This window comes from Anser brachyrhynchus (genome assembly GCF_964034855.1).
Source record: "Anser brachyrhynchus genome assembly, chromosome: 19".
In the NCBI taxonomy this organism is placed as follows: domain Eukaryota; kingdom Metazoa; phylum Chordata; class Aves; order Anseriformes; family Anatidae; genus Anser; species Anser brachyrhynchus.
In genome coordinates, this window is record NC_137712.1 from 12,381,274 (window position 1) to 12,403,378 (window position 22,105).

The following is a 22,105-nucleotide window of genomic DNA, read 5'->3' on the forward strand; positions in this document are numbered from 1 at the left end:
CTCATCATCTATAGGGGTAGGAGTCAAAGAACAAGACATGTTATTTAACTTGTTCTGCTAATAGTCAAATTATGGATAAGCTGTTTCCATCTGCCCGTGGGTAGCCTGTTTTCAAATGCTACTTGAAAGAAAATGAAATGGAAGATACTGGCACCTGCTGGCCACTTGTGCGAGGTTTAACTTGGGACTATTGTAGTGTCTTAGTACTACACACATTACTGGACAGACTGTCTTGTATTCAGCTCTTGGTCCATGGCGGCTTAAGAACGAGATGCTGAAAACATGCCTTGGGAATGGCTGAAGCTGGCTCTGGGCCTGGCTGCAGCTGGATCTTGGTGGGCAATGTCACTGTGGTTCCTGGAGTACATGGTGTGTGAGACAATGGGAAGGGAAGCAGGGAGGTGACAGTGCTAACAGCACTGTAGTGGAAGCTCAGTCCTTTCCATTTCAGGCTACATCATAGCTCCAGCATGGCCTGCAGGGAGGGGTGAGAATTCAGTGCCTTTCAGATCACTCTTGGGTCCAACAGAAAAAGAGGCTGCAAAACCACTGAAAGCTTCAAATACATGGATTAGAAGGAAAATTACCAGTATTTGCCACTGAAGGAAATACCATCTGAGAGCTTTGCTGAGATGCAGTAGCCTTACCATCACTTGGTCTTTAAATCAAGGCAATGATTTTTCAGAAAAAAGATGCTCAAGCTTAGTCAGCATCTGTAGAGCTTCTGCTTTCTAAAAGCTGCTGTGGGCCAAAGCCACAACTTACAATATCATTCTTTGTTCAGTTTTGCCCTCAAATAACATTATGTTTTCTGTCTTCTGCTGGCTGTTGAGTGGCATGTGTTGGTACCAGTCAGACATCCTCTTTCCCTGTTACAGTGGCCTGAATTTCATTTCTGTTTGCTTATGGGAGTAGTGGTATTCTTTGCCGGTCTTCCAGTTTATACCATCAGCATAGCTCCCATGAACGCCCAGCCAGTACATCCCATTCAGGTTAGAGTAGTGGCAGTCATTGTACCACCATGCTCCCTTATAGGCTATGGCACAATTAAAGGAGCTCATGTCGTTGTCCTGGTCTGTTGTTGAAAATGGCATGTCCTTGTGGTATGATAAGGAGTCTCCTGCAGGGGAGTACAAGTTCACAGTTAATGCAGTAGTGCAAAAGGGAACTTAATGTTTCTGTGCATCATTGCAAGGTATCAGTGGGCCTTGCTGGATCATAGAACATAGAATATCCTGAGTTGGAAGGGACCCATAAGGATCATCGAGTCCAACTCCTGGCACCACACAGGTCTACCCAAAATTTTAGACCATGTGATAAGTGCACAGTCCAAACGCTTCTTAAATTCAGACAGGCTTGGTGCAGTGACTACTTCCCTGGGGAGCCTGTTCCAGTGGGCGACTCACCCTCTCAACGAAGAACCTCTTCCTGATGTCCAGCCTAAACCTCCCCTGCCTCAGCTTGACACCATTCCCACGGGTCCTATCACTGGTGACTAAAGAGAATAGATCGGCGCCTGCCCCTCCACTCCCCCTCGCGAGGAAGTTGTAGACTGCGTTGAGGTCTCCCCTCAGCCTCCTCTTTTCCGGGCTGAACAGGCCAAGTGACCTCAGCTTCTCCTCATATGTCTTCCCTTATAGTCCCTTCACCATCTTCGTCGCCGTCTGGACACTCTCCAACAGTTTACATCCTTTCTGTAAAAACTGCAAGGCAGTTTTTATAAATCCTGCTGTTCTCCTGTTTACCTAGGTATCCTCCTTGGTCATAGAGAAAAGGAGTATCCTGAGCTCTGCTAGGACTGCTGACACACATGGAGAACTTATCTATGCCTGCGGAACAAATGGGCCAGATTCTGGTTGCAGTTACACAACTCTTACAGCACTTGGATTCTCTGCAGACTTACTGTCTGATCTGGACTGTCAGAAAGAGTTGCAGTGTACAAAGCTACATAAACATGGAGCAGTGCTATCTCAAGTGTTGGTTTCACTCATTCTCACATGAAGGGTATTGACTTTTGCAGAGGATTTGTTTGCTTTTTAAAGAAAGAAAGAAACAAACAAAAAACACATCAGGAGTTAGGAGGATGTGCTGATGCTGAAAGTATTGAATATCACCCCAGCCCTAGAAATACCAAAACTTCATGGTAAATATTTATGTCCAATAAAACTGAAAGCAGAACTTGGCCTGGCTGCTGTGAAGGTGTGGGAATGCTATGTGTCCCACTGCTCAGAGCCAGACTCTGCATTTGCTGCAAAACTTTGTGGCAGGGCTTTTAGTTACTGCTCTGGGTCATGCTTCTGTGGGTGATGGGTGTCCCCTTCCTTCCCTGCACCCAGAGGTCACTCTGTACCTTGGGTGCCTTAGGCAGCTTTAAAAAATTGACCCCAAATGTAGATGGTGCATGACAACACTCTGTACTGTAAATACTGAATGCTTCTGAATTGCTTTGGGAAATGGTCTTTCCTAGTAAGCTGCTAACTTACCAGCATTTCCACCAAGGAAGTCTCCTAGAACTAGTTTGTATTTCTCAGACTCTCCTAAAATTCTGAAAGAAGCGTACTTGGCAAAGTAGTAGTTGTTCTCAAAGTCTCTCAGGTCAATACGGAGTTCACAATTTCCTAGAAGAGAAGGTGGAGAGCAGTTCTGTGGGGCTGGTGGTAAGTAGGCAAATGGAATTCAGGGGTGACGGGTTTAAGGAGCCCTGAGATAACTCAAGAGGAGCTACCACTACTTGAGAGATTATGATATATTTCAAATTGCTGTAGAACCATCTGTCCTGCACATAATTGTGAGTTCCAGGCTGTTTGTGAACATGATTGTCATCACAAACAGTACTAGTAAGTAGATGTGTTGGCCTTTCTCCAGGATAAGTCATGCAGACAGCTCATTCACTTCTGTTACTTGTAGTTTTACCTTTTTTAGAGGTAATTTTCCTGTGTGCAATGGACTGCAAGAGCCTGCATGCTGTTTAAAATTAACTGCTGGGGCCCAAGAGAGATGCAAGAAGTTCAGTCTTTAATGGCCTAACATTGCGCAGTGAGTGCACTCTAACAGCCCCAGCCTGGGGAAGGAGGCAGACCTTACCCAGAGAGGTGAGGAAGTGGATGTTGTCATTCCCCAGCCAGAACTCTGTTAGCTGGTTGCCAAATCCTCGCTTGTATGAATACCAATCTCGCAAAAAATTCACTGATCCATCCGAGCGTCTCTGGAAAACCTGCAGGAAATAAGAGTCTCACCCCTGTCAGGCCATTCTTCACTAAAAGAAGCTCCATTGCCTGACTGCAGAGAACGGGTGGCACAGCCCTTTGCAGCAAACTCTCCCATTGCGTTGGGCCACGCCAGAGGGTAGCTGGGAGGACTGAACCGACAGGGAAATCTCTCTCACAAATTTGCTTCATCTATGCTTGGAAATGAGGAGGGATTTTTCTGACTTAAGCAGGAATGGAAGAGAGTTCGTGGTGCTCAGTCTGTTCCCAGAGATCTCTCCCAAGAGAATCCCCTGTATTCACATAGATTTACCCAGGTTTAACATGAACTTCGGCTGTCACCTCTCTGACATGGCTTCATTATGTGTTTTTCCTGTCTTTGATACTTTTCTTCCTTTTTGTTGCTATTTTAGTGCTATCATTTAGAGCCTTAATAAAAATTGCTGTAGGGTTATAAAAGCTTCCATCCCTTCATCCTACTCACAATCCATCCTCCACCGTCTGTGTCCATATCACAGAAGACAGTGGTGGCATTGCAGCCTTGGGGGTAGATAGTGTACCATCCACTCAGGATCTTGCCTTTATCCAGCAGCTCTTGGCAGTTCCTAGCTTGTGAGCAAATCAGAGAAAGAGTGAAAGTGGAGAGAATAATGATGTGCTCACTGCAGCTGGAGAGCACATCAGCCTCATGCTCTGAACTAGCTTCTTTGGGCCTTCAGTCTCCCAGCTGGCTCTTTGCACTGCAGAACTCTGGTGCACATCTACTTGGAGACAAATCCTGCTACTCCCCGAGTCAATATGTCACAGGGTTGATGGGCTCTTTCTAAGAGATAGTCTAATGGGCTCAGACCCCTTTCATCTGCAAGGGGTCTTTAGAGGCTCTGGGTGATGGAGCTGCTCCAAGCGGGATGACAAACTCAAGATCCAGGAATTTGTTTGGACTCAGGAATGTGGGGCACTGAAGGTGTGGGGGTAGCTGGCAGCATAGGAACTGTGACACACAAAAAACCCCCACCTACCTGTAACACAGAAAATACCATTCAGCTCATCTCTTGTGAATTGAACAGGGGGCAGTTTTGAATATATACATCTATATTATGTATATATTTATTTTTCCTCACCAAATCCACAGCAGCTCAGATTCATGGGTGCCAAAGGATTGACGGAAATTCTTTACTCTGAGGGAGGTGAGACACTGGCCCAGGCTGCCCAGAGAAGCAGCGGATGTCCCATCCCTGGAAGTGCTCAAGGCCAGGCTGGATGGGGCTTTGAGCAGCCTGGGCTGGTGGGAGGGATCCCTGCCCATGACAGGGGTTGGAATTGGAAGAGCTTTAGGTCCCTGCCAACCCAAGCCATTATGTGATTCTATGATCCCAGCTTACAGCTGCATTTGTGGTATGATTTCGCAGGAGAAAGTCTGGGAAGATTTACACTGAGCATCCTCAGTGTATCAGATAAGAAGACCCCTGCTCTACCCAGAACCCAGTGCTGTGCCAGTGCATGGTGTGTGGGTGAGACGACTCATTGCCCTGGTGGGACACACTGTCCACTTCTTGCAGGCAGGACCTGCCTCTGCACTCCAGAGCTGCTCCATGACATGGTAGTGGTGATACAAGTGTCTGAGCATGATGAGCATCTGATGTGTGGGCACACAGCTGTGCCAGGCTGTCTTGTGAGCCTGGGTGTCCTTCATAATGGAGGTCTGCTCCTGGATGTGGCCTATTACTTATTAGTCAAATGTTTTTACGTGCCCAGGAAATGTAGAACTGAATTAGAGTGCTTGAGGCAGTGAGGCGGTGAGTTCATGGCATCCTAATCTCTCTCTTTCAGGTGTTACTGCAGCTCTCCAATCTGTTTGAGCCTCTGCATGGGATTCTGTTCTTACGGCATCCAAACGTAGCCAGAGTGGGCTGGAGCTCTGCTTTGATTCTAGCTCAGGGAGATTTAGTCAACTGATGCTCCCTTCCCTTCCCTTCCCTTCCCTTCCCTTCCCTTCCCTTCCCTTCCCTTCCCTTCCCTTCCCTTCCCTTCCCTTCCCTTCCCTTCCCTTCCCTTCCCTTCCCTTCCCTTCCCTTCCCTTCCCTTCCCTTCCCTTCCCTTCCCTTCCCTTCCCTTCCCTTCCCTTCCCTTCCCTTCCCTGCCCTGCCCTGCCCTGCCCTGCCCTGCCCTGCCCTGCCCTGCCCTGCCCTGCCCTGCCCTGCCCTGCCCTGCCCTGCCCTGCCCTGCCCTGCCCTCCCCTCCCCTCCCCTCCCCTCCCCTCCCCTCCCCTCCCCTCCCCGGCTAAGGCTGGAAGGCACCTCTGGGTCCATCTGATCCAACCTCTCTGCTCAAGCAGGGCCACCTACAGCTGCTTGCCCAGGACCACATCCAAGCAGATTTTAAAGATCTCCAAGAAGGAGACTCCACAACCTCTCTGGGCAACCAGTTCCAGTGCTCTGTCACATGCACTGTAAAGTGCTTCCTGATGTCTAGACAGAACCTCTTGTATTTTTAGTGGCTTCATCTTGGAAACCAGGATACTGTGGCTGTAAGGACCAAAACAGACCTTCTACAGGTCACACAGAGGGCAGGTTATTTAAGAAGCACTCACAGGACGTGACTGTTCTATCTGATCTGGTCTGGGTGGATTACAAATAGCCATGCAGAAGCTGCATGTGGCTGAGAGAAGCAAATAGGTAAACAGTAATATCTCCTTACTCTGTCCTTCAGTGTCACTCTGAATTAGTTGCTGCCCTGTCCTGACTTCCGATGCAGGGATTCTGCCTTACTGCTTGTCATCACTAGTCTGTTCTGCAAAGCCAACAGTGGGATGAAAGACCAAGGAGGAAACTCACCCAAAGTTTCTGGAAACCCAGGCTCTCCTTTTGTTCCTGTTGGGCAAACAACATCATCAATTGCTCTCTGCCTTCCACACCTAGTCCTTCCCTCTTCCACAACTTGACATTGTTTGCTTTTCAAGCCAAATCCTGCTGCACTGGTGTGAGCGGTGATGTTAGGTGAATTGATAAGCTCATCTGCATGCACAAAGAGGCATGGTGCAGCAAAGGCAGGAGGAAGAACTTGTTAGTGATCTGTACTGGCTGGTTCCCAGCCCATCAAAGGCCCATCTGCTCAAATCCAGAAGAGCACAGAGGGACAATGGCAGGTGGGAACCCAAGCTACAGGCTCCTGTAATTACAGAACCAAGTATCTTGTCTGGCTGCTTCCCAGGGCTGCCCCCACAGAGCCTCAGTCCCGTGTCCAGCTGTGACACCCAGCAGCCTGAGTCAACAGGAACAACTCACCAGATCCCCTGGCAGGCACAGGGGGGTGGCTGCCTGGGAGTGCAACACGTTATGGGATGCAGGGGAAGAGGACAGGAATTATTGTGAGATGTTCAGGAGAGGAACCAAAGGTGGGAAAATGGAGGGATTTAGGTGATTTGGGAAGGAAGAAGACAGGGAAAATAGAGGGTAAGGGGATAAAAATGGTTGATTTTAGATAGCTGGTCAGTATGCTTGTTTGGCTGTGCCCTGCACTGATCACCACAGTCTGTCCTGTCATCTTATTAAAAACTTTTCTAGTACTGTCCTGGGTGAGAGCTCTATTCTGTGTGCCCATGTGTGTATGGGGTGTGAGTGCAGCACCTGGAGCCAGACCATGGCTCAGAAGTTTGTGGGACAGCAACTGGCATAAGTGCAGGTGTGCAAGTGAGTGTGATGGCTAGCAAAGATCAACCCAGGCAAAGCTGGTGAAGTGGTCTGGACTCCAGGAGGTGAGTGCGTCTGAACATGCTGCTGTGGGTGTGAGGGTACATGGGTGTCTACAGGGGCAAGAGCACAGAGGGTTGGCTGTGGGGCTGGGGTGCTCCAATAGTTGTGCGTGTGTGTGTGTGTGGTCTGGAGTGGGGCTTCAGCCTCAGGGTTCTGTGTCCAGATGCCAGCAACTGGTGAGACTGAGATCCAGCTGCTAGTTAGACTAAGTGAATCCTCTTGCTGGAGGAATCCCCCTTGTACCGATTTATCTACGCAGAAAAATTCTCACCAGTGGACTGCTACCCTGCTCAGCCAGAGAGGGAAGCAGGATGAAGCTGTTGGTGCTCTCTGTGCTCATGTGAGTGCTCTGAGTGGCTGTCGGTGAGGATGAACATGTATATTCGTATAATTGTTTATAGGCACGTGTGTATATATTTATATTATGTGTGTATATATATATATATATATAGTGTATACATGTCCTCTTCATGTATATGCCTACTGGGAACTACTTCAGCCTGGCTACCAGTTGGACCTGGGGACAGGGACAGGGAGTGGCAGCCTCGCTGCTCTTGGATTTTTGGACCCAGTATGATATATTTTCCTTTGACACCTGATTAGGGGTCAGGAAGTCTAAATGACAAGAGTAATGCAATACATGTCTATGTCAGACCTGCTAGCTGCTAAGACAGCCTGACAAATGGGGTGCAAACATTTTGTGCCAGTGAGTATTACTTAGGTGGGACACACAGAACAGTAGTAGATGGGTGTGGGAAGGAAATCAAAACACACCCAGGGAAGGAGGCAGGGTCAGAAGCACAAAAAGGGGAACAGTTACTGCTGGCAGAGGTCTTTAGTGGGTGTTTTGGGAGCAGCTGTGACAGTTGGAGCAAATGTGCTATACTAGTGACCAGCTCAGTAGCATTTGGCTCCTATTACAAGCCAAAGACTTGTGAGAGAAGCCACGGTGCAGAGAGAGCTCATTTATATGTGCCAGTGGCCTTAGCATGCAGGATGATGTTATCAGAAAAAAAAAATATATATATATATATAAACATCACCTTGTTTACTCTCTACCCTACTAATAACACTGGAGAGAGACAAATTTCTGTGGCATTAACAGTAATGGGGTTTCATCTGAGTCTCTGCCTTTTGACATAGCAAGGGACCGTCAGAGTTCTGCCCAAATGTGTCTGGTCCCTTGGGCTGGGGTGTGCAAAGTCCTGCTGTGTCTGTAATTGATGGTTCTGGACAGCAGCTTCAGGCTCCCAAGTTGTTGGCAGCCTCTGTTGCTGTCTGGCTGGTTTGGGAGAGGGGCTGCTCTCATCACCAGGGGCTGGGGCTGAGCCTCTATGGGGAGCTCCAGCAGACCAGGCCCTATGATGGGGGAGAGCTATTGTCAAATAGCCCATCCAGTACCCTGTGGGGTACTTTTATTTTTCTATAGTTGCTCCCACATGGTGTGTTGCTCTAGAATGGCATGGGGTGGAAGTTGAACTAGACAGGCTCCCATCATAAATTCATCTCAGCATGATTTACCTTTTGGTCCTGGGAAACCAGGGTCTCCAGCCACTCCTGCAAGAGACAAGAGAAAAATGCTCGTCACAGATGACTCAAAGGGACTGAATTACAGCAAATCCCTAAGTAGAGGCTCCTGGCCCTCTGTGTTTCCCAAATGTACAGGAGAGGCTGTTGTAAATGGTGCAAAGCCATGGTGCTCTGTGAGTGCCCGAGTTGAAGGCAGCCTGCGAGGCCCTGCCTGCTCTCCAAATCAGCAGCATCTCTCAGGAACAGCAGGACAGTTGCTTCTCCTTCTGCTGGATTCATGCCTCTGTCTCAGTGATTTTTTTTTTTGTTGGTTTTCAGTTTTAAGCCTGTGACCTGTGAGATTTCAGACAATAGCTGCTGTTTCAATGTGTCCTGTTTCAATCTCCTCCTGTGGGGTTCTGCTGATGTCTTGGGTGCTTTTGACAGGGAAATATGTACATATTCAGCATGCAAAGGGGCTCTTTTCCCAGCTGTTCAGTGTGCCAGCACTCAGTTCCTGGATGATACCATGTTCTGGGAGCTGGAAATAACATGATTTGCTTTCTGAGTCTGGACCATGTCTATGAATGCTTCTAAATGCATGGCTCAACAGTCTTGTCTTATGCAGCCCTACTCTCAGCTTGAGTCTATGAACAGAGAGAGATCAAATAAGTGACTTCCTCATTTTGTGGAGGGGGGTCAGCCCGTTGCAAGGAAATCCCTATTCCCTCCTTGCTTCACTGTATGCCAGCTGTCTCCACTCCAGGAGTGGAGAATAGGGAATCACAGAATCATAGAATCATAGAATGGTTTGGGTTGTAAGGGACCCCAAAGATCATCTGGTTCCAACTTCCCTGCCTGTATCAGGGACACCTCCCACCAGACCAGGTTGCTCATAGCCCCATCCAACGTGGCCTTGAACACCTCTAGGGATGGGGCATCCACAGCTTCTTTGGGTAACCTGTTACAATGCCTCACTACGTTTACAGTGAAGAATTTCCTCATGACGTCTAATCTAAGTCTGTCCTGTTTTAATTTAAGACCATTCCCCCTTGTCCTATCATTATCCACCCGAGTAAAGAGTCCTTCTCCATCCTTTTTATAAGACCTCTTTAAGTACTGAAAATCTGCCATTAAGTCACCCCGGAACCTTCTCTTCTGTGGGCTGAACAGCCCCAGCTCTCTCAGCCTTTCTTCATAGGAGAGGTGCTCCAGCCCCTTGATCATCTTCACAGCCTCCCTCTGGACCTGCTCTAAAAGCTCCACATCCTTCTTGTGCTGGGGCCCCCAGACCTGGGTGTAGGACTCCAAGTGGGGCCTCACAAGGGTAGAGTAGAGGGGGAGAATCACCTCCCTTGACCTGCTGGCCACTCCTCTTTTGATCCCGCCCAGGATGCAGTTGGCCTTCTGGGCTGTAAGTGCACATTGCTGCATCATGTCAAGCTTTCGGTCCGCTAGAACCCCCAAGTCCTTCTCTGCAGGGCTGCTCTCAGTGAGTTCTCCCACTCTGTACTCACGTCTGGGATTGCCCCAGCCCAGGTACAGCACCCTGCACTTGGACTTGTTGAACCTCATGAGGTTCATGTGGGCCTACTTCTCAAGCTTGTCCAGGTCCCTTTGGATGTCTTCCCTTCATTTTGTCTTATTGACTGCACCACTCAGCTTGGTGTCATCTGCAAACTTGCTGAGGGTGCTCTCAATCTCCTTGTCTATGTCATTGATGAAGATATTGAAAAGCACTGGTCCCAGGACAGATCCCTGAGGTATCCTGCTCATCACTGACCTCCACCTAGACATGGAACCATTGACAGCCACTCTCTGGGTGAGGTCTTCAAGCCAATTCCTTATCCACTGAATGGTCCACCCTTCAATTTCATCTCTCTCCAATTTGTAGATCAGGATATCATGTGGGATTGTGTCAAAGACCTTACAGAAGTCCAAGTAGATGACATCAGTCAGTCTTCTCTTGTCGACTGATGCAGTTACTCCATCACAAAAGGCCACCAGATTGGTCATGCATGATTTGCCCTTGATGAAGCCATGCTGGCTGTCTCAGATCACCTCTTTGTCTTGCATGTGCCTTACCATTGCCTCCAGGAGCATCCATTCCATGAGAGACGCAGAGGTGAGTCTCACTGATCTGTAGATCCCTGGGTCCTCCTTTCTATCCTTTTTAAAAATGGGAGTGATGTTTCCCCTTTTCCAGTCAGCAGGGACTTCACCTGACTGCCATGATGTTTCAAATATGATGGAGAGTGGCTTGGTGACTACATCAGCTAATTCCTTCAGGACCCTGGGATGCATGTCATCAGACCCCATAGACTTGAAATTGTTAAGTTTCATCAGGTGGTTTCAAGCCTGCTCTTCACTTACAGTGGGAGGGACTTTGTTCTCACAGCCCTCATCTACATGTTCAGGGAAATGAGGTATGTGGGAAGCCTTACCACCAGTGAAGAAGTTGTTGAGTACCTCAGCCTTCTCCATGTCTGTTGTTAGCAGTTCTCCCTTCTCATTTATCAGAGGGGGAACACTCTCCCTGGCCTTTCTTTTCTGAGCAACCTACTGATAGAATCCCTTTCTGTCATTCTTTGCATCCTTGCCAATCTCAGTTCCATCTTTGCTTTGGCTTTCCTGATCCCATCCCTGCACATCCAGACAGCAAACCTGTACTCTTCCTAAGCCACATGTCCCTTCTTCCACTTCCTGTGCATTTCCTTCTTGAACTTGACTTTGACCAAAAGGTCCTTGCTCAGCCATCCTCATTTCCTGCCCTCCCTGCATGCTTTCTTACACAGGAGGAGGGAGAGTTCTTGTGCTCTAAGAAAAACATCCTTAAAGAGTTACCAGCTCTGTTCAGCTCTTTTGTCCCTAAGGACAGTGTTCCAGGGGATCTCAGCCACTAGATCTTTAAATAGCTGCAATTTCGCTGTTTGGAAGTTCAGGGTCCTGACTTTGCTATTAGCCAAGCCCGTATTCCTTGAGATCACAAAGTCAACCAGGGTGTGGTCACTGCAGCCCACATTGCCTCCAATCTTAATCTCTTTTATTTGTTCATCTGCGTTGGTAAGCATGAGATCCAGTAACGCTTCTCCTCTGGTTGGTTTGTCTCATATCTGGACAAGGATGTCTCATGGAGTCTCTAGGAGTCTCCCAGCTTGCTTACACAGCCTGCTGTGTAGAGAGATGTCTGCTTATAGGGGGCTGATAAGGGGGACTTCAAAAAGAAGAGTAGTATCTTCCTCTGAGTTGTGGTCCCACCCTACAACACTGTTCCTAGTACCCATCCCATGCCAGATGCATGCACCAAATCTTCCTGGTCTATGCTACTTCAGGGCTCTTTCTTGGAGTATGACCAACCCTCAGGTATTTTATCTCTGTAGATCCAGTCTCCCTATGTATGCCCTGAACTTCAGTGGGTTTATAGATTGAAGCCAAGCGTGTTATGCATTACCTTTTGTACCGGGTGGTCCTGCTTTCCCAGGGAGTCCCTGGGTTCCCATTTCTCCTACAAGGAAAAACTCAGTTTATATGTGCATATTGTAATCTGATCAGAGGGGAGGTGACACAGAAGCCTGGGCAGCTAGGCCTCAGCTTCTGCAGAAACAAGGAAGATGTTTTTTGTTCATTGGATGATATTTTATAACATATCTCACTCCCTTTCTTCTACTAAAGCTATACTACACAGGTACTGCTAATGTAAGTCCTAATTTACAGTTCACTTATGAATTTCTGTGAGCTTTGTACATCTGGGAGCCAGTCCGTGGCTTTTGCCCCAGTGGAGTGGCTCTCTCTACTGTTGTGACTCACTTTGCCTACAAGTCCACTATGACATGGGAGGCCTTGAAGGACTCCTATGGGTATGAGGTGACCTTCAACAGCTCCTCCCCCCTGCAACAAAGCAATCTAATATCAAAGCATTCACTGCTGGGTTTTGAAATCTCACCTTTTGTTCCTGGGACACCTGGTTCTCCTTTTGAGCCAGAGGCACCTGGGATCCCTGGGCATCCTTGGAGAACAGCAAGCCGGTCAGCATCACCTAGTCCCACTATTCTCACCTCTGAATTAATGAAGACAGTCATCATGGAGATTATTACGACTCTGAAATGTCTTGGAGAGGAAACTGAACCCTTTGGACTTCAGAAACAGTGCAAAAGGCAAAGATAAGCAAGTGATGTCCAGTCTGAGGAAGGAAGTCTGGCATAATTATATGTATTAAGAGACGGTATTGAGGTTGTTGCATATTAGAATTAGACACTGGATCTCTCTGGCTTCAGGGGAGTTTAGTGGAAGAAGGCTGTTATATGTGACATTACATGCATGACAAATACATTGTAACTTAATAAAACAAAAGATGTGAGGTGCTCTGTGGGGTAATACAGCAAAAAGTAAATGGCACTGATGAGCATGTGGATAGTAAAGATTCTGATTTAAAGGGATTCTAAAGATTTAGCCTGATTTCCTGACACCAGATCAGTTTAAAATCACGCCTATTGCCTTTCTGGAGAGTAAAGACCAAAAACTGTGTTGTGCAGTGTTCCCAAGTTGCCAGGGTGCCGGGCACCCATCAAGCACTTGGTTGATACTGCTCTGCATCCTCCAATAACAGAGGTAAGGCACCACAGATGGAAAACATAGAACAGGGTGGAAAACTATGAATGGGGCAGCCTGTTCCTGGAGATCCCTCTAGTGAGTGGGCAGGATGCTAAACTTTTGGTTGGAGCCAGCAGCTTTGTGAAGCCACTACTGAGACTTCATCACCCATCTTCCAACTTGCAGCTGAATTAAAGAGATGCATAGAAGGAACAAATCCACCCCCCTTCCCCCCCCAGCTCAGCTCAGCTCTAACAGCCTGCCTTAGGGCAATTAACAGTAGGATTTGTGCCCCACTCACCTGGGCAGGTGTCCTGGGCATCGCAAATGGTGGCTGTTATGCTGAGCAGGACAAGAAGGACTGGGGCTACACTTCCCATTGCTGGCACAGCTCTCTGCTCTCTGCTCAGCTTTCCTTCTCCATGTCCCAGGCACTGTCGTTAGTATTGACCCATCTAAGCCCTTTATACGTAATAAAAAAATCCAGTGTAAGCTCCACCTCTGTGCTTGCCCAATGCCTGGGTCCCCACTCTGCATCTCCAGAGCTTTTCCCAGGTAAGCAGCTTTCCACAGGCCTGATGGGGAAAGTCCTTGCCTGGCTGCCCCAGCCTGCCTTGTCTCAGGCCTCTGCAAATTTTGGATGCATATCTCCTCCTGTACTGTATTTCTAGATGAAATGAACCGGCAAAAACATACATTTAGCTAAATGCAGACAGCTCCCCTCTTCCTTCCTGCTAGTGGCACTTTTCAAAGAGCAGCACTTACTCTGTGTATGGGGGAACTGAGACATTAGGAAAAGAAAAGCCCAAGGTCAACAAAGATCACAGTCAGAAGCTGCAGTGCCCGACTCATGCTCCAATGCTCTGCCTGCCAGGCAGCGTTGGATCACTTTGCAACCTTTCAAACAGAGGTTTCAGTTTATAGGTAATCCAGGACTGACCTGGAGTTAAAACTCTGCATATCCAAGTGAGGTTTGGTGGGAAGAGCATGTCTGACTTTTTTCCTGCTTTTTTTTTCTTTCCCCCTCCAGTTCCTGTTCATTGTAATAACGAGTAGGATTTCAGTTTCTCTGTTGTGCACTCTGTTCATTTGTGTCAGCATTACGAGGTTCAAACTGTTTCAAGTCTGACTCTTTTGTTACCTCTATGTACAGAACCTTTAAAGTTTATAGCAGAGTTTTTAGCAGCTCTGTTCAGCTCCTTTGTTCCTAAGTATAGTGTTCCAGGGGATTTCATCTTTAATAGCTTTAAATAGCTTGAAGTTCACTCTTCGGAACTTCAGGGTCCTGACTTTACTCTTTGTCAGGCCCATGTTCCTCAAAATCACAGTCAACCAGGGTGTGGCCACTGCAGCCCAGAAATGCAATAGATGTTTATGATTGTTTTTGTTCCCAAGACATAATTTTGTTAAGGGAAGTGCAGGTCTTACTTTCCTTTCCCTGTCTGGAAAAAAAAAAAAAAAGCCTGCAAGGAAATCAGAAGGAACGCGATCTGAACACCTGAATTCAAATTTGGGTTTTGTTTAAAATGGGAAAAAAGTATATCATTCACGGCAAGTGTTGTGTATGCAGTTCTCAGGGAGAAATGAGAATAGCTTCTTTCTTCAGCTTTTCAGAAGGAGAGAGAGAGAGAAAAAGGATGAGCAGATGTCTCTGATCTGCTAGGGCAGGAGAGGTCTATGCAGAGTCATTTAAACTGACTGGGGCCCTGTGCACTCCTCTTCTCTCCCTCTCTACATCACAAATGTTCATGCAGCGCAGGCTGCTACCTGTCTGGGACACAGTTGTTTCTGCCCCATGGGGCAGGTGAAGATGAAGAAAAGCCAGCTGCTAGTACTGAGAAGTCTCCTCCTACTCAGCACTCTGTGTCCTGTGCTGTGAGCTTGGTAACAGCTGCAATACTTTGTTACAATATCTAGCAGCAAGAGCTACCTGTTTCCCTTGGTAAGTCACTCCAAAAAAGCAATGGTTAAACTGGCCTCACAGGTTATCCTGTCCTTACAATCTGCCAAGGGCTCCTGGCTAGATCTGTCCTGTAAAAAAAAAAATAAAAGTAAGAATAGGTTTGCCCCAGCTTTTCCCAGTTAATCCCTTATCAAGGTGGCCAGACCTGCATCAGGCTGAGAATGCATATTGTGGAGGCAGCACTGACGTATCCACCTAGGTGTTAAAGCCTGTGGGCTCCACCCAGCCTGGGGGACACCTGGAGATGTCACCTTGCTTTCAGACAAGGAGGCAATGCTGCAGTGTCCTTGTGGACATGGCTAACTTTGGGAGCAGGGGGAAAACTGCAATTGAACAAACAGTCCAAAGTAGGTCAGGTCCCTGAGGGTAGATATTGAAATTGGCCCAGTGATCAATATGCCCTAAATTGTTTTTCCTCACACTGTGTCCTAATGAAGATCAAATAGTGCAGATTGTTTACACCATCAGCAATTCTTTTTTTCTATGTAGGTTCTCACTTGAGTCCTAGGAAATATCCCCTGTCAGTTGTGAAAGTCCAGTATCACTTTGGGAATGCAGAAACGAGTTTTAAGTACATTGCATGAATAGGGAGTGCCTCTAAACACCATGACTCTTCAGCTCCAGAGATGTAAATGTCACAAGTGAAGTCTCCAGAACTTAACTGACTTGTAAAGCCACAAGAAAATAAGCTTAGCAAATCAGAAGAAACAAACAAATGACAACAGATCTTCAAAAAGTGCATGTCGGAACATGGTAACTGCACAACAGAGGATTTAACACTGATTTATTCAAAATCATAGGTGAAATCCAGGCTCCTGGTAGTTTTGACATTGGCTTCCTTACCACCAGGAGGCTAGAGCTTCACAAAAACATCAGAAAAGCTGCAAAGGCTGTAAATACCTAAAACAATAGGCAGCAAGCCCCAGTCATGGCATTCCTCTGCTTTGTCTCATGGCCACACAACTTCTAAAGGTGCCAGAAAGGCAGACAGTTTGTGCTGAGGAGCTGAGACGGAAACTCTGACATATCTGACTTCAGGCTGACGTGCGGAAAACAGACTCCACAATCAGTAAGATTGTAAAGTAGGTATGTTTATTCAGTGCTGGGCAGCACGGGGGGTAGTCCCGCCAAAGTCGTGCGCATGCCACATGGCAACTTGCCATGGTTATATGCAGTAAAGAATTACATATGCATGAAGTTTCACAATGCGCCTATACATATGCATAACCTGTCCCCGCTTCATATTAAAATTAGTTTACTAAGTCAACTAAATTAGTTTACTAAGTCATTTCCATAAGCTCTTTCCGTCTGTGCTTCCGCAGTGTCTCCTCGTAGCGGTCACCAGGGGTTATGGGGATGAAGGTTGGTGACTCTTCCTCATCACCGCTAGTTGACCTCTTGTCTTTGCACACACTCAGTTGCTCCTTGGCTCTTGTCCATCTGCAGGACCAGTTTCTGTCAGTTTCTTAAGATCACTTAAGGCTCACACAAAAATTCCTTAGGGCAATGTGAGATAACAGTTCACTTGAGAGAGTCAGCACCATTGCAGGTGCCCACTGGGAGCTTTACAGTCTTGCCTTGCTGGGAAAGGAGGGATCTGATCTGCAAGGGTAGATTATCATCTCCATCTGTAAATTATCACTCCATCTGTAAATCTGTCGTGGGCTCTTCAGTGGTAAAAATCTATTGAGGCTGGAACTGTGGTATTGGTGGTATCCCCAAGGATCTTTGTAGGTTACAGTGCAGTTATTAGGAAACGGATCTTTGGAAAAAACAGCATGTTTTTGTGTTTGATCGACTCCCTTGTAGATAAAACCAACAAGCCTTGTTAAAACAATTTCAGCTTCTGTATGTTACTAGAGGCCTATCCCAAACAACATGGCCTGTCCATTCTGCATGTTCTCTGTGACCTTCCGGGAATGCATTCCTCTGCAGTGGCACAAAATCCCTGTCCTCACACTTCTCTCCTTCAGTCGAGGGTGGCAAGGACCCACTGAGCTAGAGTGGAGGAGACAGATTGGCCTAGAGGTAACGTCTCTGCAATCCAAGATATTTAGGTCTGTCTTGTCTCTTGCTTGCTGCTGTTACTTGCTTACTTGTTACTTGTTACTTGCTGCTTGTTACTTGCTTGTTACTTGACACGCTCCAGAGCCTGGATGTCTTTCTTGTAGTAAGGGGCCCAAAACTGAACACAGTGCTTGAGGTGCAGCCTCACCAGAGCTGAATACAGGGGGACGATCACCTCCCTGATCCTGCTGGCTGCAATATTTCTGATACAAGCCAGGACTTTGTTGGTCTTCTCGGCCACCTGGGCACACTGCCAGCTCATGTTCAGGTGAGCATCGACCAACACCCCCCAGATCCTTTTCCTCTGCACTGCTTTCCAGCCACTCTCCCCCAAGCCTATAGCGCTGCATGGGGTTGTTGTGGCCAAAGTGCAGGACCTGGCACTTAGCCGTGTTCAACCTCATCCCACTGGCCTTTGCCCATCGACCCATCCCAGGTCCCTCTGCAGGGCCTTCCTACCCTCCGGCAGATTGACACTTCCCCTCAGCTTGGTGTCATCTGCAGACTTACTGAGGGTGCACTCAATTCCCTCGTCCAAATCATCAGTAAAGATATTAAAGAGGATGGACACTCAACCCCTGGGGAACACCACTGACGACCCGGTCACCAGCTGGATTTTACTCCGTTCACCACCACTCTCTTGGCCCAGCTGTCCAGCCAGGTTTTAATCCAGCAAAGAGTGTACCTGTCCAAGACATGGGCTGCCAGCTTCTCCAGGAGAACACTCAGGGAGACCATGTCAAAGGCCTTGCTGAAGTCTAGGAAGACTACACCAACAGCCTTTCCCCCATCCACCAGGCCGGTTACCCAGTCAAAGAAGGAGATGAGGTTGGTCAGGCAGGACTTGCCTTTCATGAACCCATGCTGGCTGGGCCTGATCCCCTGCCTGGTTGACACACATATATTGCATGATTGCATTCACGATGACCTGTTCCATCACCTTTCCTGGCACTGAGTTCAGGCTGACAGGCCTGTAGTTCCCAGGGTCCTCCTTACGACCCTTCTTTTAGATGGGTGTCACATTAGCAAGTCTCCAGTCATGTGGGACCTCTGCAGTTGACCATGACCATTGAAAGATGATGGAAAGTGGCCCAGCAATCACATCTGCCAGCTCCCTCAGGTGCATCCCATTAGGGCCCATAGATTTGTGGGTGTCTTGCTTGCCTAAATAACCTCTAATCCAATCCTCTTCAACCAAGGGAAAGTATTCCTCTCACCAGGTATTCTCTCTTGTTTCCAGGCTCGATAGTGTGTGGGGGCTAGCATTAGCAGTGAAGACTGAAGCAAAGAAGGCATTCAGTAATTTCCGCCTTCTCTGTATCTGCCATCACCAAGGCACCCACCTCATTTAGCAGCACACCCATGTTTTCCTTAGTCTTCCTTTTGCTGCTGATGTATTTGATGAAGCCCTCCTTGTTATCCTTGATGTTTCTTGCTAAATTTAATTCTGTGGCCCTTGGCTTTCCTCATTGCATCCCTGCACTCTCTAACAATGTTCCTATATTACACCCAATTGGTCTGTCCCTTCTCCCACATCATATATGCTTTCTTCTTCTGTTTAGGTTTTCCCAGGAGCTCCTTTCCCATCCACAAAGGTCTGCTGCCCACCTTACTCAACTTCTTTCTCACAGGGATGCTCCAATCCTGAGCTTTGAGGAAGTGGTGCTTGAATATTAGCCAACTCTCCTGGGCCTCCTTTTCCTCTAGGGCCCTGGCCCAGGGGATTCCTCCAATTAGGTCATGAAGAGGTCAGTTAGCTCTTGAAATCCAGGGTTGCAGTCCTACTTTTTGCCCTGCTTTGTCCTCGCAGGATCTTGAACTCCAACATCTCGTGATCACTGCAGCCAAGGCTTCCCTCAACCTTCATGTTTCCAACTAGACCATCTCTGTTTGTTAGTACCAGGTCCAGAAGCGCCCCTCTTCTTGTTGGTTCACCTATCACCTGCGTCATGAAGTTATCTGCATTGTTCTGCAGTAACCTCCTGGACTGTTTGTTCTTAGCTGTGTTGTCTTTCCAGCAAATATTGGGGTGGTTAAAGTCCCCCATAAGAACCAGGGCCTGTGAACGTGAGGCATTTTGCAGCTGTCTGTAGAAGGCCTTATCCACTTCCTCTTCCTGATTTGGTGCCGTGTAGTAAACACCCACCACAATGTCAACCCTGTTGGCCTGCCCTTTAATCCTCATCCATAGCTCTCAACTCGCATTTTGTCCCTCCCTAGGCAGAGCTGCATAGATTCCAGTTGCTCACTCATGTAAAGGGAACTTCACCACCTTGCCTTCCTGGCCTGTCCTTCCTAAAAAGCACAAAGACATCCATGGCCATATTCCAGTCATGAGAGCTGTCCCACCATGTCTCAGTAATTGCGATGAGATCATAGCCCTGCAACTGCACACACACCTCCAGTTCCCCTTGTTTATTCCCTATGTTGTACGTGTTCACACAGAGGCATTTGAGTTGGGCTCCCGATGCACCTTCCTTTCTGGACGGGGCAACTGTAACTTGTCCATGTGGGCCTACGGTAGCTCTCCTGTTCTCTCTCTCGGCTCTGGGCATCCTTTGCTGGGTGTAGTGTCCAGCTGGGATGAGTGGGATGGCATGTCATCATGTACCTTACCACCAGTATTCCTGATGATACCCCACTTCCGCATAGGATCTAGTTTAAAGCCCGATCAATGAGCCCCACCAGCTCATGACTGAGGACCCTCTTCCCCCTTTAGGAAAGATGAATCCCATCCGATGCCGGCTGTCATGGTGCTATGTAAGGCTTCCTTTTTTCAAAGAACAAAAAATTTTGGTGATGACACCAGCCACAGAGCCATATGTTAATGGACGTTATCCTTCTTCCTGTCACTGTCAATACTGGGGAGAATGAAGGAGAAGATGACTTGCACACCCGAGTTCCTGATCATCTGTCTCAATTCCTTGAAGTCCCTTTTGATTGCTCTCGGGCTACGCGTTGCCACTTCTTCTCCCTCCAGCTGTAGGTCCAACAATGGGTAATAGTCTGAAGATCAAACCAAGCTGGGAAGGCTCCTGGTGACGTCCTTAACCCGGGCCCCAGGAAGGCAGCAGGCTTCCCTTAGAGGAGGGTCCCTTCTACATATTGGATCCTCTGTTCCCCCTATTGTGTAATCACCCACAACTAAAACCCACCTTTTCTTTCTTCTGCCAGTGGTCTCAATATGGGGGGTTGGCCTTTCCGACCCTGGCAATATCTCTGGTCGAGAGGGATCTTCACCTTCTCCATCCTTTGATTGCTTTTCAGCCTCCAGGGCCTCATACCTGTTGCTCAGGGCTACCTGATAGGGTGAGATGGGTGTGGTGTAATTGCCTAAAGTAACTAGGAAAATAAAACTAATATTCACATTTTAAAGAAAATGTACAGCATTGAAGAGGCTTTCAGGGTAGGACGTAGCTACATTACCTGAGTGTTCCCTAGGCTTCTGTTGTGGTTTAACCCGGGCGGCAGCAAAACACCACACAGCCGTTCGCTCACCCTCCCCCCTCCCTCTCTGGGATGGGGGAGAGAAACGGGAAAGTGAAGCTTGTGAGTTGAGATAAAGACAGTTTATTAAGACAGGAAAATAATAATAACAATAACAATAACAATAATGATAATAGTATTACTAATAATAATGTGTACAAAACAAGTGATGCACAATACAATTGCTCACCACCTGTTGACCGATGCCCAGCCTATCCCCAAGCAGCCGGGCCCCCACCCCAGCTAGCCACCCCTATATATTTTTTAGCATGACGTCAGATGGTATGGAATACCCCTTTGGCCAGTTTGGGTCAGCTGTCCTGGGTCCGTCCCCTCCCAGCTCCTGCTGCACCCCTAGCCTGCTCGCTGGCAGGACAGAGCAAGAAGCTGAAAAGTACTTGGCTTGGTGTAAGCGCTGCTTTGCAACAATTAAAACATCAGCATGTTATCAGTGCTCTTCTCATCCTAATCCAAAACATAGCACCCTACCAGCTACTAGGAGGAAAATTAACTCTGTCCTAACTGAAACCAGAACAGCTTCCAACCTTAGATGCTATTGCACTGGGGGAACCTGGTGTACTGACTCTAAGGAACAGTACAGAGCATAGAGTGGAGTGGAGACACCACGGCTAGGCTCTGTGAGTAGGTGGGGACTCGATTATTCTTGTATTGGTCACCGAGACCAATAAGCCACACTTTTTGCTACCCTGAGCCAATGACCTGTCATGTTTTGACAAATGCTGTACTCTAGTGTACTTTTGCTCATTATACTATTATAATACTAAAAAACACCTCCATCCCAAAAGCTACCCACCTCCAAGGTGCGACCACCCCTCACTGAGCATGAGCTCTGAATTTCTCGGAGCCTATTCCTTTAAATGGAGACGGGAAAACTTTTCACCAATCGTAACTAAGATATGCTTGACTAGAGTCACTCAAGCTCCACCTAAAAGATAGAAAATAATATAAATTGGCCTAAGAGAGAAGGGATGTTAGGGAAGATACCATCGTTAGGGAAGATACCACCATCAGGGGAGATACCATCACAAGGGAATACACCGTCCCGAGGACCTCCTGACTCCTGGGATCAGACGATAGGCTGAGCCTCTCTTCCCTCCCCATTGGGACGCCTTTGGGTGAGATTTGAACACTTGATTATACTGTGTGTCTCAGTGGAAACTTAGAAATCTCTATAGAGTCTTTGTGCCTTTTAACACGTTAATTTCCAGGCTGCGCACCTGTGTATTTAATGCATGCTAGCTTGCTTTTGCAGACAGTAAATTGTCGCTGGCAGTCCAAAGAACCTGTGTACCTGTTGCTGTAATAAATTGCACTTGATTGCATTGTTCCTAGCCATGATAGTTCTCATTGAACGCGACTAGAGTAAGGGTGGTTATACGTTATTGGTGAATCCGTGACCGTGGTAGTTCAGTGCTAAGGGTGTTATATGTTATTGGTGAATCTGTGACCGTGGTAGTTCAGTGCTAAGGGTGGTTATACGTTGTTGGTGAATCTGTGATTGTGATTGTGAT

The 22,105-nt window shown here is 47.6% G+C and overlaps 2 protein-coding genes across 12 annotated transcripts in view; one reads left to right on the forward strand and one right to left on the reverse strand.

Moving 5' to 3' along the window:
- LOC308180458 (dual specificity testis-specific protein kinase 2-like) overlaps window positions 1–22,105 on the forward strand; it is a 105,136-nt gene that overhangs the window by 50,470 nt on the left and 32,561 nt on the right. For 5 of the 11 annotated variants that reach the window (XM_080562186.1, XM_080562190.1, XM_080562187.1 and 2 more), the window contains one exon: window positions 1,750–2,452. The exons of 3 other annotated variants lie outside the window; for them this stretch is intronic. In XM_080562186.1, coding sequence (XP_080418312.1) covers window positions 1,750–2,001 — 252 coding nt within the window. In that variant the 3' untranslated portion in view covers window positions 2,002–2,452. Of the gene's footprint in view, window positions 1–1,749; window positions 2,453–5,036; window positions 5,436–5,915; window positions 21,916–22,105 lie in introns of those variants that run through there. 3 more of the 11 variants (XR_013940960.1, XR_013940961.1, XR_013940962.1) reach the window with 3 other exon arrangements.
- LOC308180464 (ficolin-2-like) lies at window positions 107–13,755 on the reverse strand (the record flags this gene model as incomplete). Its single annotated transcript, XM_080562198.1, is given in 11 exon segments — window positions 107–1,120; window positions 2,484–2,618; window positions 3,085–3,214; window positions 3,691–3,815; window positions 6,041–6,142; window positions 8,480–8,515; window positions 11,919–11,972; window positions 12,411–12,524; window positions 13,359–13,481; window positions 13,484–13,523; window positions 13,525–13,755. Coding segments are annotated over 11 exon segments (1,338 nt in total). The 3' UTR covers window positions 107–872.